This window comes from Etheostoma spectabile, chromosome 6 (assembly GCF_008692095.1).
Source record: "Etheostoma spectabile isolate EspeVRDwgs_2016 chromosome 6, UIUC_Espe_1.0, whole genome shotgun sequence".
Lineage (NCBI taxonomy): Eukaryota > Metazoa > Chordata > Actinopteri > Perciformes > Percidae > Etheostoma > Etheostoma spectabile.
The window spans coordinates 15,773,492-15,788,652 of NC_045738.1; the positions used below are offsets into that span (position 1 = coordinate 15,773,492).

General features: G+C 38.7%; 2 protein-coding genes across 3 annotated transcripts; one reads left to right on the forward strand and one right to left on the reverse strand.

Moving 5' to 3' along the window:
• Positions 1 to 899: 899 nt before the first annotated feature.
• Positions 900 to 7,763, reverse strand: psmc4 (proteasome 26S subunit, ATPase 4). Of its 2 annotated transcripts, none has more exons than XM_032518457.1 (11): positions 7,672 to 7,763; positions 6,832 to 6,930; positions 5,065 to 5,251; positions 4,284 to 4,430; positions 3,878 to 3,987; positions 3,642 to 3,735; positions 3,205 to 3,372; positions 2,905 to 2,981; positions 2,104 to 2,272; positions 1,390 to 1,445; positions 900 to 1,270 (listed from the first exon to the last, which is right to left on the reverse strand). In XM_032518457.1, exons 1-11 carry the CDS (start codon positions 7,702 to 7,704, stop codon positions 1,157 to 1,159), a joined length of 1,254 nt encoding a protein of 417 aa, XP_032374348.1. In that variant the 5' UTR covers positions 7,705 to 7,763; the 3' UTR covers positions 900 to 1,156. The 2 variants fall into 2 exon arrangements, with proteins under 2 accessions (XP_032374348.1, XP_032374349.1); XM_032518458.1 differs by having other exon boundaries at positions 7,615 to 7,721.
• Positions 7,764 to 9,284: 1,521 nt separating this feature from the next.
• LOC116690828 (uncharacterized) lies at positions 9,285 to 14,094 on the forward strand. Its single transcript, XM_032518001.1, has 5 exons — positions 9,285 to 9,431; positions 11,304 to 11,663; positions 12,373 to 12,708; positions 13,592 to 13,645; positions 13,976 to 14,094. The coding sequence occupies exons 1-5, from the start codon at positions 9,338 to 9,340 to the stop codon at positions 14,092 to 14,094; spliced, it is 963 nt and encodes a 320-aa protein (XP_032373892.1). The 5' UTR covers positions 9,285 to 9,337.
• Positions 14,095 to 15,161: the final 1,067 nt, after the last annotated feature.

Sequence of the window (15,161 nt, forward strand, 5' to 3'; positions counted from 1 at the left end):
AAATTACCCCCAAGATTCTAAAAATAGATAAATACCAGTTTAGGCCAATATCCTAATCCTATCTTATTTTTTTATTAAATTCATTGCATTTCTCCAACATATACTCATACAAACAGCGCTTTTACATTCAAATGATAGTATGCTTTTTATTTACTCATGTTGGCACAACATGGTGATCACTGTATGCATTTAAATCCGTAAGGGCAACATTTCCCATGTACTTTGGCTCAAATTGTTGGGCAATAGTTTGAGTGGATGTTTTGGCAAAATCTCTCAAAAAAACATTTTTGCTAGTACGTAGGGGGAATAAAGGTCAGGCACTGCAAGACTATTGTTGAGGTAATTGCTGCAACCATGACTTACCTACAATAATCACAACCAGGGCTTTTACTAACAATTATTTTAATTATTGATTAATCGGTTAATTATTTTCTCAACTAATAGTTTGGTCGATAAAATGTCAGAGAATAGTTAAAAACTATCCATCACAATTCCCAAAGCCTTATAGTTAAGATATTCAAATTTCTATTCTTGTCAGACCAACCGTCCAAAACCTTAAGATATCATAGAATTATAATAAAATCAGCCAATATTCACATTGGAACAAGTGATTTTGTTTTAAATTGATAACTAGTTGCCATTTTTTTCTGTCCATCAACTAATAGATATTTAACATTTGATGCAGCTCTAATCAAACATTGAGCTGATGACAAGAAAAACCCTAACAATGATGCCAGTTGTCTTCAATTTCCATGTATTTCAAGAGCAGAAAAACAATGACCGCATTCACTTTTTTATGGAAAACATCTTTAATGGATTTTTCTCATGTAATGTCTTGTTAAGGGAGTACACATAGATACAAATGTTCTATCCTAGCTACAGTCAGGGCCTGATATTTGTAGGGACCAGAGTGCCTGTACAAAAAAAAGAAAGACTCCATCATATGGTAGTGTGTCTTCTCAAGGCTGGGGACACAGGGCTGATCTGACATTGGGCCTTGTGCTGCCGTGAGTAAATTTAGCCCAAAAATCAATGTAAGTCAGGGACTGCAAATCCACAAAAGACACTGTTGATACAGACGGAGACTTACTCAATAACAAATGTGTGTGTCCGGACACATTATTTTCCAGGATGTTATTTTTTTTTTTTTTTCCTTCTACTTGTAGAACTCGTGCTCCTGCTCGTCTTTTTTGATGACGGTCTTGTAAGCTTTTTCGAAATCTTTGAACAGGACGATGTACCTGTTCTCACGCACTGCCAACATGCCAGCCTGAAACAGCAGAGGAAGAAATAAACAGAAAAAAGACATCAAATATTGTTTGTTCCATTTATTTTCTTGCACTGTTAAAAGAAAAGAAATAAAAAAAAGGTGAGGGCTCTCTTGCTCACCTCTTGACAGATGGAGTTGATATCGGCTCCAGAGATCTTGTCAGGTCTGGCCACATCTGTACATTCGTTAAGGACGACTAAACAACACAGCAATGCCAAAATACAAGCAAAAAAACATCAGAGTATTGAAGCTGTGTTTAAACATGAATGAATATTGGGATGATGTGGTGTTAACAGGCTGCAGACTCTCAGGCGTAACACTGTTTTGCACATTTGTCAGTTTGCAGGCCGTACACACAATCCAAAACAACTACGCTATTGTCCTGCAACCACAGAAAGCTGGTATGTGTGTATGATGTTAAAGTGCCTGCATAACCACAGTTTTGACACTAAGAAGATGACAAACAAAACAATGACGTGTTCCATCTCAAACTCACTCGGGCTAAGTGTTAAATGTGATTCTTACATCTAGTTACCAACTGACTATGACTTAAATTGTGGCTTTATCATTTTTTTCCCAGTACGAACTGGCTTTGTTTTAACACAAGCTCTACCCGGTTTTGTACGGTTTACAGTGGCAATGATACGATTATAGCATCCCTGACATTTAGTCGACTTCCGAGCATGAGCTAAATATCTATCTAGCCACTCATCTATACACCTGAATAGACAGATTAAGGACTAGACTAACACAAGTACCCCACAGGATACTGCACGCACATTCACACAAACACACACCACTTAAACACGCCGTTATTGAATCAAAAAGGATACAGTCCTCCAGGTCGACCTCCTCAGAGAGATTCATTTTACTGGTGATGGTGGAGAAAACAAGACGTTTCTGCCTGCGGTCGGGCAAGGGGAACTCAATCTTTCTGTCCAGGCGACCAGGACGTAACAGGGCTGGGTCCAGTGTGTCTGCTCTGTTGGTGGCCATGATCACCTAAGTAGGGTTTAAATGTGAACATTAGAGCTGGGCGATATGGTGATAATCAAATATCCTGATATTTTCTACCAAATACCTTCATATCACAACGATACTGTAGGGTTGACTTTTGGTGCGTTCCCAAAATTAGATTTTGAACAAATAATCATATGTACCATGGATATAATGACTAAGCAGTGAAAGGTAAGTAAAAGAAAAGCTAGATGTAAGGTAAGTTCAGAAAATTACATCACTTCACTATAGGGCTGGGACGATATGCTTTGGTCCTGATTAGCTCCTTTCACGATACATGTGTGCCAATTCAATTTCTATTTTAATTGTTTGCAATTTCTAGAGACAATATATCATGAGACATTCCTAAAAACTAAGTTGTTTTATAAAAATAATGCACATCACATGCAAGTCTGAGCTGCTTTTTCTTCAGAGCAAAATGTCCATTTAAGGTTTTGAAGATTGACAAAATAAACATTTTGAGTGCTTGCTAAGGTGAATGAACTGACATTATGGCTTAGTAAATGAACGGCTGGTTGACAGTGCTCCGGCGCCATCACCGACACCACAAGTCAGTACATACAAAGATGATGCAGTCACAAGGGAATAGTTTCCTCAGACAGGTGGACTTAGCTCACCTTGACATTGACGTTCTGGTCAAAGCCGTCCATTTGATTTAGCAGCTCGAGTAAGATTCTCTGCACCTCCCTATCAGCTGCAAAAGGAATAACACAAGGTCAGAGGGTACTCTTTTTTTTTTCCTACCATGATGTTAATGCATTTACAATGTGACAGAGGGAACACAAACACATCCTGAAATGAGAATCTGGATTTCAATAAGAAAACTAGATCAATATATGTCCTTATAAACCTGAAATCTACAACAAAACTTTGGTTTGTACAGAGCAAGTCTACATGTGAGACACACACGTTCATACCTCCAGTCTGTGCATCAAAACGCTTAGTGGCGATAGCATCGATCTCATCAATAAAGATGATGGCCGGGGCATTTTCCTTCGCCAGCCGGAAGACATCACGCACCATACGAGGGCCTTCCCCCAGATACTTCTGAACAAACTCAGAGCCCACCACACGGATGAACGCCGCTGGGAACAGAGACATTGGAAATAAGTTATTTTATTTTCACTGTTGTACACACTCATAAATAATCCATAACTAAAATACAGTGTGTGTAAAGTAGGTATCAGTTTAAGTCAGTAGTGATCCATATTGTTTTATATTAGGACATAATGAATGTTTTAAAGGGTTTGAATTCATCTTGCGTTGTCAACATAAAAAAGGAAAAATTTAATTTGGTATAAAAACAAGATATCTCACTACATTAACACAAACAGGACTCTGACATGGTAAGTACCTGTAGTGTGGTGAGCCACAGCCTTGGCCAACATGGTCTTACCACAACCTGGAGGTCCGTACATAAGGACACCCCTGGGTGGGTCAATGCCAATCTGAGAAAGGAAAAAGACCAAAGTTGTTAAGTATCTGGTTATTTCCATGTTATTTCACTCACTGTGACAAGTGAGAGTGTAAAATACATTAAAAGTATGTGTTGTGAACGTAAAAAAGTCACATTTCTATGTGATATCCAACCTGTTTGTAAAGCTCAAAGTGTGTGAGCGGCAGCTCTACAGCTTCTCGGACTTCCTGCTTCTGAATGTCCATCCCACCGATGTCAGCATACATCACATCTGGCTTTTGGTCTGGGAGCAAGGACACAGTGAAAAGGAAAGTAAGTTTTGCTGTTCATACATTGTCTGAAAGTTATACTGGTGGTACTTAAGATCTCAGACTTTCCTTTTACAGTTTCAAGAAATATGTCATCTATGTGTTTTTAACGAAAACAATGCATGGCCAACTGATGAAGAATTCACTGATTTGACTGTGGTAAAAAAATCATGAATACAATTTTCTGCTAAACTAGTAGTAAAAAATGTCTCCAGATATGACCATGGTCATCTTTGTTCAGACCAGAAAGCAGTAGTACTGAGTGTTGTACCTGACGTCAGCATCATGATGCTGCTGTCAGCTTCAGGAGGGAGTACATCCACCAGGGCGTTGCTGTGCTTGTGCAAAGCCACTGAGGCGTTGGGCTTCAGCAGCTCTCTGTCAATGGTGCTCAGGATGCGCACATAGTAGTTGGACCCTGAAAGCAGAATAGAGATGAATAAAAGCTGAAAGAACACAGGAACAGAACTTTACACATTTAAAACATGTACTTCGAACTGTATAATTCAATTTTTTACAGAACATTTCTTCTAGGTTCTCTCTCAAGACTCTGAAAGCCTGAACATGATAAAGAATTCAAATTTACAGCGTGTATGCATCATCTGCCATTTCATGAATTTTTTATTCTCAGCTTTATCCGTTTATTTATTTAACTTTACAGTCATTGTTTCGGGGGTTTAATGCATACCATTTTGTTTTCTAATTATGTATTTTTAAAGCTAGTAAGAATTTAATTGTTCCTCAGCACAGAAAGTATTGCCTTATATTAAGCTTGACATTAAGTTGTGACAATCACATAAACTAAAATAACATCCAACCACTACCCTTGCAAAACCTTGGGGACCAGTTAAGCCCAGTTCCAAATCTAGAGTGTCTGTAAATGCTATCATGCTATGAATCAAAAATCATCATCCCATAGATCTTTTAATGCATTGCTTTGAGCACAGCAGTGCATGTTTTTATCACTTAAAATTAACACTGGCAGCATATAATAATTTTTAGTCCATGTAGGGTTTTTTGTACATTTAGGCAGGTTTTTCCTTTTGATGTACCTGTAGTGGAGCCCACAATGGCTGTGTTCTGGTCAACAGCTTCCAGGAACTGGCCAATGACGAGTGGGATGCTCTGTATCCTCTTAACCTCCTCCTGGGCATGGAGGAATTCTTTCTTCAGGTTCTTCTGTTCATCTTTGATATACTCCTCCTGCACCTCCAGGAACTCCAGCTCCTGCTGCAGCTTCTGCAACAACAAAAATATATATTTAGGAAAGAAAGGTTGAGATCCTGCTGGAGATTAAAGTATACTATAGATAAACTATTCAATAATTTTATATTCCATATCATATCACTCTTGTGGTGCTTATTCTAGTTTACTTTACAGGTGCACTAATGTAAAAAACAACAACTTATCTTTATATAAGATAATGTGCTAAATGTATTGCTCTTCCTGTAATTTAATCCTGGTAATTAGACTAACTTAAATTTGTTTCACAAAACATCTTTTCAAATCACAGAAAAATCTGAGATACAGGCAGCAGTTCAGAGATTTTAAACATGTACCCGACTGTAATTTTATGCATGAGGGTAATCTGTAGAATTTAGCTTGAACCGTTTGCCTTTATTCAAATCCATTATAACCACATACCTATGTAATACATGAATATACAGAATAAAACATTATTAAATTTGGAAGCCTAGAGTTTGTCATACTCATAGATACATTTTGGGTAGAATGTCACTTTTTTTTTTTAAAGAATATTTTTGGGGGATTTTCCGCCTTTAATTTTGATACCACCGCTGGGTGAGAAAGGGGAGAGAGAGAGAGAGAGAGGGGGGGGGGTTCAGACATGCATAAACCGTCACAGGTCGAATTCGATCCCTCTACGTTGGCATCCACCTCTCATAATGTGCGCCTGCTCTACCCACTGAGCCACCCACCCACTAATCAGTGATCATCAACTGGCGGCCCGCGGCCGAATGCGGCCGCCAAGCCGATCGATCCGGCCCCGCACTGGATTCCAAATTGTGAGGATCAAGAAAATATGTAGGCCTATCTACACTATGAAAGCACTAAAAGCAGCAGCAACTGAGTCTCTTCTCAGTAATCACCACCATTTATGACTCTATTTAGGCTACACCCCAAAATCAAACTACTCTCTCTTCTGATCAGTTAAGTTCGAGTATGACGCCACTTGCGTGGGAGTAGGCAGATTTCAGTGCGGCGATTTTCCTCTGACGCCCTCTGAATGCTCAGGATATGAATCTTAAAATTTGAATGTTTGTGGTGGTGACGGCGCAGTTGTATTCTTTGCAACAGCACCAGTTTCGTTGCAAATTGGCATACTGGTGAGGCATTCCGGAAGGTTGGCATGTAAATGCGTACTTTCAGTCCAGTCGTCATTGAAGGACCTGTTTCAAATCAAGCTTTGCGTTTCATAGCCTTTGAGAGTGCCATTTTACCTCTGTTAAGAGACCTTTTCCTGTCACTTCCTCTGTGTTTGTTTTTCAAGTGCTCTGTAAGTAAAATTGACTTACTTGAGTTGAGGCAAAATATCTATCACCCCTGGTGGTTGTCTGTGGAATAGGTGATAGGAACCTGACTCATAAAGGCCTTCAGTTTTGTAATGAAATGGAAAAAGTATTAACAATAAACATCAATCATAATGTTATACCAAAATTTGATTTTTTATTTAATTTTTATTTAAGGGTCCGGCCCCCAAGGAGACTGTCTGGTAAAATTCTGGCCCTCTGACAAATATAGTTGATGACCCCTGCACTAGATTGTCACTTTTATCAAAAACGTATAAGCAGGTATCAGACCTTGTATCTGCTGTAAAGATCCTCAAGATCTTCTGGTTCTGGTGCCAGAAAGGACAGGCCCGTCTGAGGTCTGGAGGTCACTATTGCTGGCATGTCGTCCTGTGAATGTGACAACACCCAAAATCATTTAGCATAAACAGAAAATCTCATATTTAACATCACACATTAGTGAAGGGCTTGTATTGTATTTCACCCAAACAAATATAAATAAACAAAAATAAACTAAAAAGATATATTCGTGGTAACGTTTGAGAGTGCTTCCAGCTAAGGAACAGAATACAGCAAAAAAACTAAATTTACAAAAACTCACTGATAAACAAGAACGAAATGCTCGGTTAGCTAACCTAGCTACCTTGTAACAGAGGCACTAGCTTAACGTTGGCTAACTTAGCTACCTTTAGCTCGTAGCTAAACATCTGACGTTAGCTAACTTAAACGACTCGCAAAAGCAACAACTGATTATTTAGCTAAAGGCGTTTGCCAAACACCGGTGAAACATCATCTCATATCAATCTTTGGTGAATATAGTTTTATAAACCCTCAGTTATTTCAAAGCATATCTTTTTTTCTCGCGCGCTATGGACACCATGCTAACGATAGCAGCTAACTTGAATGACATAGCAACTAACGTTAACCTTAACGTTACGTTACGTTTCACAGAGTAGAGAATGAATTGGCAGGTTTACGTATTGGCAGTGTTAACAAGAACTAACAAATAGTCAAATACAGCGACAAACACCCATGAAAAGCAACACTCAAACACTTAATTTAACAAAAGCCTACCACAAAAACTCTGTCGATTTTAAGAGGAAAACAGGAAACAATCTCACTAATTCATACCGGGTTCTTCTCTACAGCTACGATGTCCTCCATGTTGAAATTTGCCTACCGATTGACGTAATGACGTATTAGGTTTGCAGAGGGTTGTATGGGTAATGTAGTTTATCGCAGAGTGCAGACATTTAATTGTTTTAGGCTACAATACATACTTTTTTAATTGTGCGTAAGTAATGGTTTGGAAATAAGTAATAAGATGTTTTTGTTCCTTGCTTTTTACCTATTGTTATGCATCCTACAACTCCGAGCGTCCACCTTTCACGTAGCCTAAAATATTTATTTTATAGTGTTACTGTAAACACATACTTTGTGTTACTGTAAACACATACTCTAAACATGTCTGTTAAATATACTATGTATATATTGTCATATCCACCTACGTCAACAACAACAACATAACAAAGTGTGGACACAGAGTGTGAATTGTAATTTCCCCATTGGGGATCAATAAACAGATTAAAAATTAAAAAAAAAAAAAAATTACGTATACAAGCAAATAATTATTTACTTGCACTTTTACATTGCATTGTATTGTTTTTTTACAATCCTAATAGCTATTTATGTATGCACTGTATGTATATGTACTATGTGTATATGTCAAATACTAAAGAATGGCATAAGATTCTTAGGATTTTCATTCACTGTATGCCTTAACTGTGCAAGTGGGTGTGCAGAGAGTTGTCTGAGGGTCCTCACACCTCTGCAATCAATGTATGCGTGAAGAGGGTGTTTTGCACATTTACCACAGAGGTTCAACTGAAAAACACTGAAAAAAACCACGCCTGGAAATAGATGATCTTACCAGAAATATATATATTTTCTCTTGTGTGATAGAACAAAAGAACAAAGCTCAGCAAGTAATTTGTTGTTTTAGTTAAACTTATAAAGTAATTATTGACAGACAGAGCAATATCCACTTACTTTTTTTTTTCTTCTTGAGCTTGTAATCACACAGTCTTCATCACTAGTTCTTCTTCACATTGGCCAAAATGTTGAGCTCAACCGTTTATTCTTGAGCTTGAAAACAACAATTGTCACAACAATCTTTACTTATTTCCTTTTTATAAAATCAGAAGCTCCAAAAAAAAAGAAAAGTAAGTGTATCTTGAGCGGAGATTGTTTTTGGCCTACATCTGTTTTCCCAAAATCAAGAATGAACTGTCAAGCTCCACTTTAAGCAACATTAATGAGATTCCTTAAAAGTGCTAAGAACAAAGAGGAGTTTTAAGACAACTGAAACAAACTAATTGATTTTAATATGTAAAATGAATATGCTCCAAAATAAGCCGGTAACATGACCATGGGGTGTTTGTTTCATCAAGTATGTTATTCTCATGTTCAGTACAACAAAATACATGTGAAATAAGTCCTATCCTGACTTAAAACCAAAAAACCACATCCTTTCAGTGTGCTTTCATTTCCAAGCCCTTGATATAAAGTTAGTAAATGTGTATAAATTTGAGTAAATGTTTATTTAATTGCTTTGCCAAAGTCAAGAAATGCTATCTTAGTACCGTCAAAATAATGATGAAAATACTGGGAGAGTAACATTGAAAAGTTTTATAAAGGATTGACACCATTCAGCTTGTGAGGAAGTGGTACATCAAACGCCTGCCTGTACTTTATCTGACAGCACTCAAAGTGGTAATGTCGCCTTGGTAAGAGCGTAATGTTGAAGATATTTTTATCTGAGATGCATCACAGCTTCATAGCGAAGAAATGGGGATGGGCGCAACAGATGCTTCTCTACTTTTGGGTTTCAGGTAAAATTATAACAATTTTTGATTTATAGATGAAAAATGTGTGTTTGTGATAAGAAGTCTGAGCTGTTTTTTTCAGGGACATTTACTCATTTTGCAATTCAACACTGTGTTTAATCATTAATGTTTGTAGGCTCATTTGCAAGCAATTTCAATTTATTAAAAAAAAAAAAATACTGTCTGAGCATCAATGGGTGTAGGGGACTCTAGTTTTTGTGTTATTCTATCATAACATTTATAAACTGTTGTAATATGTTGCAATACGGATTTGAATTATGATGATTTTACCTCAGATTCTTCTCCATCTCTGGACCTTTTTGGACTGCTTTGACTAAAGTCAGATAATTATATTATTATTATCATTACCATTGTTAAACTGATTGAGCCTTTGGCGTTCGCCTTCACAAAACATTGTCTCCCTTAAAAAAGCTTCATACCATTTTGGTAATATCTTTCTTTGGGCTGATATCATTAGGTTGCAACATTTATTCTACATGCTGTTGGTAAATGCTAGTGTGCAATGTTTTGGGAACCGGCAACCTCAAAAACTGAAAACTGAAGCCAAAATACAAAGGAAGACACGTATCCTATACCTTTACTGTAATGAAACTGCTTGGAAAATCCCCAATTCCCTCTCCATTGAAGGGACGTTAAAAAAAGAAGAAAAAAAAAAGAAGAAGAAGAAGTCTAATTTCACCTCTTCTTGCTGCTTTAATAATGTTTATTAGGTGTTGAGTCTGGAGAGTTTGATAGCATGCAGATTCTTTCAATTTCAGCTCCGGTGCTATGCATCTGTTTGCCTAACTTTGGATTTTTATTTTTTTGGGTCCAGTAACTGCCAAGATGGCAGGACCCCAAACTTCAGGTTATAAAGCAATAGCTCAGAAATTTATGGGCAAAGTCACAGATGTTACATCCATATATATTTTGTTACAGTCTGTTGTTTTACATCGTTGCTGTTTGTCTCAATGACCCATACTCTTACGTAATAATTGAAGGTCTGATACTGAAGTGCCCAACAGACAGAAACATATATTCATATATCTTAGTAAACTAAAATATAAAATGTACTGCAGGTGGCCATGTAGCTATCTCCAGAGGCCCTGAGAGACAAGTGAAAAATAATTCTGGTGATCCATTTTCTAATTCTGATTGATTTTTTGTGAATAACCTTTTTTTATATTTAGAAAACATAATGTAGTAAACATAATATTCACAAACAGTTACAAACAACATGCTGGGACATAGGAATGCGTTAATTCTGATTTATTTGTTTTCTCTCTTATGTTTATAACTCAAGAACAGGTGAAAAAAAGGTTTTGCCAGGATAACCTTTCTAAATTCCCTAAATTGTATATTTCATCGGTTAAACTGGATCAGGATTACACAGAAAGTGTTTTTTGATGTTGTTGTTGTTGTTGTTGTTGTTGTTGTAATACTCATTTAGACCACAAGAGGCTGAAGTAGCACCACTAACCCCCCCCCCATGTTCTAAATAGGACTAAAAGCATTCATGTTTTCTTCCAGGGTGAGTCTTAATTTCTCCATGCACTCAAAACAACAAACAACAACAACTTCACCAGAATTGTTATTTACTCACTTGTCTCCCAGGGTTTCCATAGCTATCATAGGATCAAGTCAAGTTAATAAGATAGCACATTTTAAACGACAGGCGTAGACTCAATGTGCTTCAGAAATCCAAAACAATGTTCTCATTTAAGCTGAACATTAATAGGTCACATATTCCAATAGAACCATAAACTTGCATGTGCAAACATTGTTGTCTTTTCTTGCACCCAGTCAAACACTTCCTCCAAAAAAAGGCAGAGGTCGATAGAAAGTCACCCAACATCCTGTCATTGTTCTGTTTTTCAGGTACTCACTCCTTGGTCACAGTCCACCAGCCCCCTGTGCTTACCACTGCTCTGGGTCAAGACGTCATCATGCCGTGCCATCTCAACATTTCCCACGATGAGAAAATGGTGACCCCACCCGTTCTGTATTGGGTGTTCTTAACACAGGACGGCACTGACAATACCAGACTGTGGTTCCCCTCTGAGAAATATGATGGACGTGTTGAGCTTCTGGACAATAACCCGAACATTTCAATCAAGTCCATACTCCTCAAGAATGTCCAGTGGGCCGACAGTGGGAAGTACCAGTGCAAAGTCTCCGTCATCACAGAGGGGGATCGTTTCAGGAGGAAAGGAAATAACACTTTACTGATGGTATATGGTAAATACAGGGTTTTGGATTTTTTGTTTCCACATATTTCTATAATAGATCAAATGTCGTTACAGGGAGGGGGAGATAAAGATCATGAGGAAACTACCAGCATTCACGTCTATAAGTTTGCATAAGGGTTTTGGCTAAAGCTAAAGACAGAACTAGGATGAAGTGTTGATTTGCCAGGAGGACTTAAGAAAATGGGGTGGGAACCAGGTTCAGGGCTAAAATTATAGATTTAGGATCGCTTTCAGAATAGACAAAAGCCTAAATGACAGGGTAAGGGTCCTATATGCTTCATGACCATGTGCAGTCTTCTCTGCAGACCCGCATCATCTGAAACCAAACTAGGTATATTTATATAACATATTTCCTTTGATTTCTTCCTGTAGGACAGTTGTCTTTATATTTTACTGACATATAAAATATGCCAGATTTCGTTTTAAACTCTAAAGGGGAGAAATCTGACTGCTAACAATCAGTAAGTAATAAGCTTTTTAAAGGTTGCTGCAGAACATGTAAACCGTTTTTCCAAATGCCATGCCATTGAGCTGGGGAAAAAAATGGTATACCACTACACTATCTAGCTTTCTTGTGTGCAGGTCTTCATGGTAGTCAAGGCTGTGCAGTGACTGGACAAAAAAAACAGTGATAGAAATGTCTGTGAACTTTCACATGCAGTGGACACATCTGTATTCCTGTCTGCATCTCTTTTCAGATACCGTGACCTTAAACCTCACCGGTCACAATGACTCTCTGCTCGGGTGTAAAGTAAACGTAACCTGGGATCCCGGATTTGTTTTGTCCATTTTTCATGATGGGTCCAAACTCCAACCTGTTGACACAGCCCCAGGACATGCTGACGCAGCTCTTCCCTACGTCACACTCTCTGAGACCGTGTCTCTGAGGAGCAAAGGAAAATATGAGTGTCAGCTGCAATTGAACGAAGATTTGGTGACAAAAAGCATCTTCAACTACCACGTGCCTGGTAATAATCTCCCACCTGATCTTGATCTAGTTTTCACCCGCGAGCTGCCAGTCCTCAGAACACACTGTAAAAAAAAAAGGCGGCAACAAAATATAAACTGCGCCCACCTGCACCACGAAGCATATACAAACAGTGTTCCAGCCAATAACCGACAAGAAGGATTTGGGGGTGGGGGGTTATTGCGCGGAAGCACAGAAGAGAGGGGGAGGGGACGGGATGAGGAGGAGGGAGGGGCGAGCTAGTCTCGTTTTGTTTGAAAATACTTTGAACGTCAACAAGAAGTAACATCACCCAACATCGCTTAGAGCACCTTTAAGTGCTTGGGGGTGGCAGTAGCTCAAGTCGTAGGGAGTTGGGTTGGAAACCAGAGTGCCACTTCCAGGTGCTCTTGAGCAAGGCACCGTACCCCCCCCAACTGCTCAGGGCGCTGGTCCAGCACTGGCAGCCCACTCAAGACATCTCTCCATTTGTGCATGAATAGGTCCTGAGCATGTGTGTGTATTTTTAGGCCTTTGTGTAGTGATTACCAACAAAACAGAGTGTATCAATCAATAAACAGTATAAATTATAAATTATAAGTTGTCCTGTAGATTTTAAAATAACACAAATGCTGCCATTGACAGCGTGGTTGCAAACACTCTCTTTACCCTGTTATTTCAAATGTTCGGTCCGTGGTTTCCTATATGTTCTGCCGGCTTCCACACAATCTTGAACATCAACTTTGACATATTTGCTGTGGTTCTAGCATCAGTCCAGTTGTTACTGATATCTTCCCACATCTGTAGAAAAGCTTGCCTCTTCTAACTACTTTAGGCATGGAAACATTAGTGATTATAATTTTAAAGTGGTACTAGGCAGTTGGAAGTTTAAAAGTCTTCACGTAATATGTCAATATTAAAGTGGAGACCTGTTTGATCTTTTCTTTTTTTTTTCTTCTGTGTGGCTGCAGATGGTGCGGTAGCAGAAGAAAATGGTTTGCTAACATTTCCAACAACTGTCACTGGTGAGTCTGTCAACTCACAAACACACACACACACACACACACACACACACACACACACACACACACACACACACACACACACACACACACACACACACACACACACACACACACACACACACACACACACACACACACACACACACACACACACCAAAAAGTCATTTGTAGACCTAGTGGTATATAGCAATGAAGTGGGTTTTGTTTTAGTTTTGGCTGAACTTTTTATTTGCTTTTACAGAAGAAATGATTGCATGAAATCAATCACTGCGTCAATGTGTGAGAACATCTTTGGACTACGCTTCATATCAGTAGTTTTGTGTTTCTCAGAGACAGGTGTGATGGTGGTTCCAGAGCCATGGTCCCTGTATATGGCTCTCCTCCTGGTGCCCATCATTATCCTGCTGGGACTCACAAGTGCCTTGCTGATGCTGATGTACAGAAGCTGAGTTTTTTCAACATCCGGCTAGAACGGAGAGGATGGAGATCCAGGGTTATAGTATTATTGTATGTCTCAGTCTGTAACATACTGTATATGCATTTAAGGACCTATTTACAAAACTGTATTTCACTGTGAATAATATTTAAATGACAGAATACCAAGGTGCTTATATGTTATATCACTATGTTATTAGTCATATTTAGTCATTCTTAATGCTCTTTAGCTGAATGTACAGTCTCGTGGTGATACTAGTTGTGTTTTTGTGTGGTTTTGATTTCCCAGGAACAGTTCACTTTGAATCGGAAAATCTAAGTAAACCCCCCCCCCATGACACAGCCCCCCACCCCCGCCCACAGGTTCCTCCTTCATTAGAAACGTCTGGTTCTTTTTTTCTAAGTTTTAAGCATTGGTTCCTTCACAGTCTTTTGTTCCCCTGAAGAGGTATATCCCCCTTTAAAGGTGACAGAGGTAAGCTGCAGAAAGGGGCAGCCATTGACAATTACCCATTTTTCCTCCAAATATTGACACATATTTCTTTGATGTGATAACTAGAAATACAATCATATTGCAGCATAAGTTTAAGCATTAACCTAAACAACAAGCTATCAAATATCTGGTTTAAACAGAGAGCCAAAACTCAAATCACCTCTTAATTAAAAGGTATTGTCTATCATCAATCATCAATCAATTGTGTGAAAGAATAACTGAAGAAATGCTTATATTGGATCAGAGAGGCTCCAAAATCAGGGTAGCAGCTGTAGCCGTGGTCCAGCCTCAATGTTTCTGTGATGCCATGTTCAACTGCTACACTGCAGTGCCCTGCTACGTCGCTACGTCTGCTGTGCCTTGTAATGCGCACAGGTCCTGCTATGCCATGAACTACTACAAAGAACTTCTAAAACTACTAATTTTTCTATTTTATTGCCAATCTTCATTCTAACCCAACGGCCCGTCAGACACCGCCTACAAGGCCTGGGTCTGACCGAGGTTTCTGCCTAAAAGGAAGTTTTCCTCACCACTGTCGCACTGTTGCTTGCTCTGGGGAGATACTAGAAATGTTGGGTCCTTGTAAAT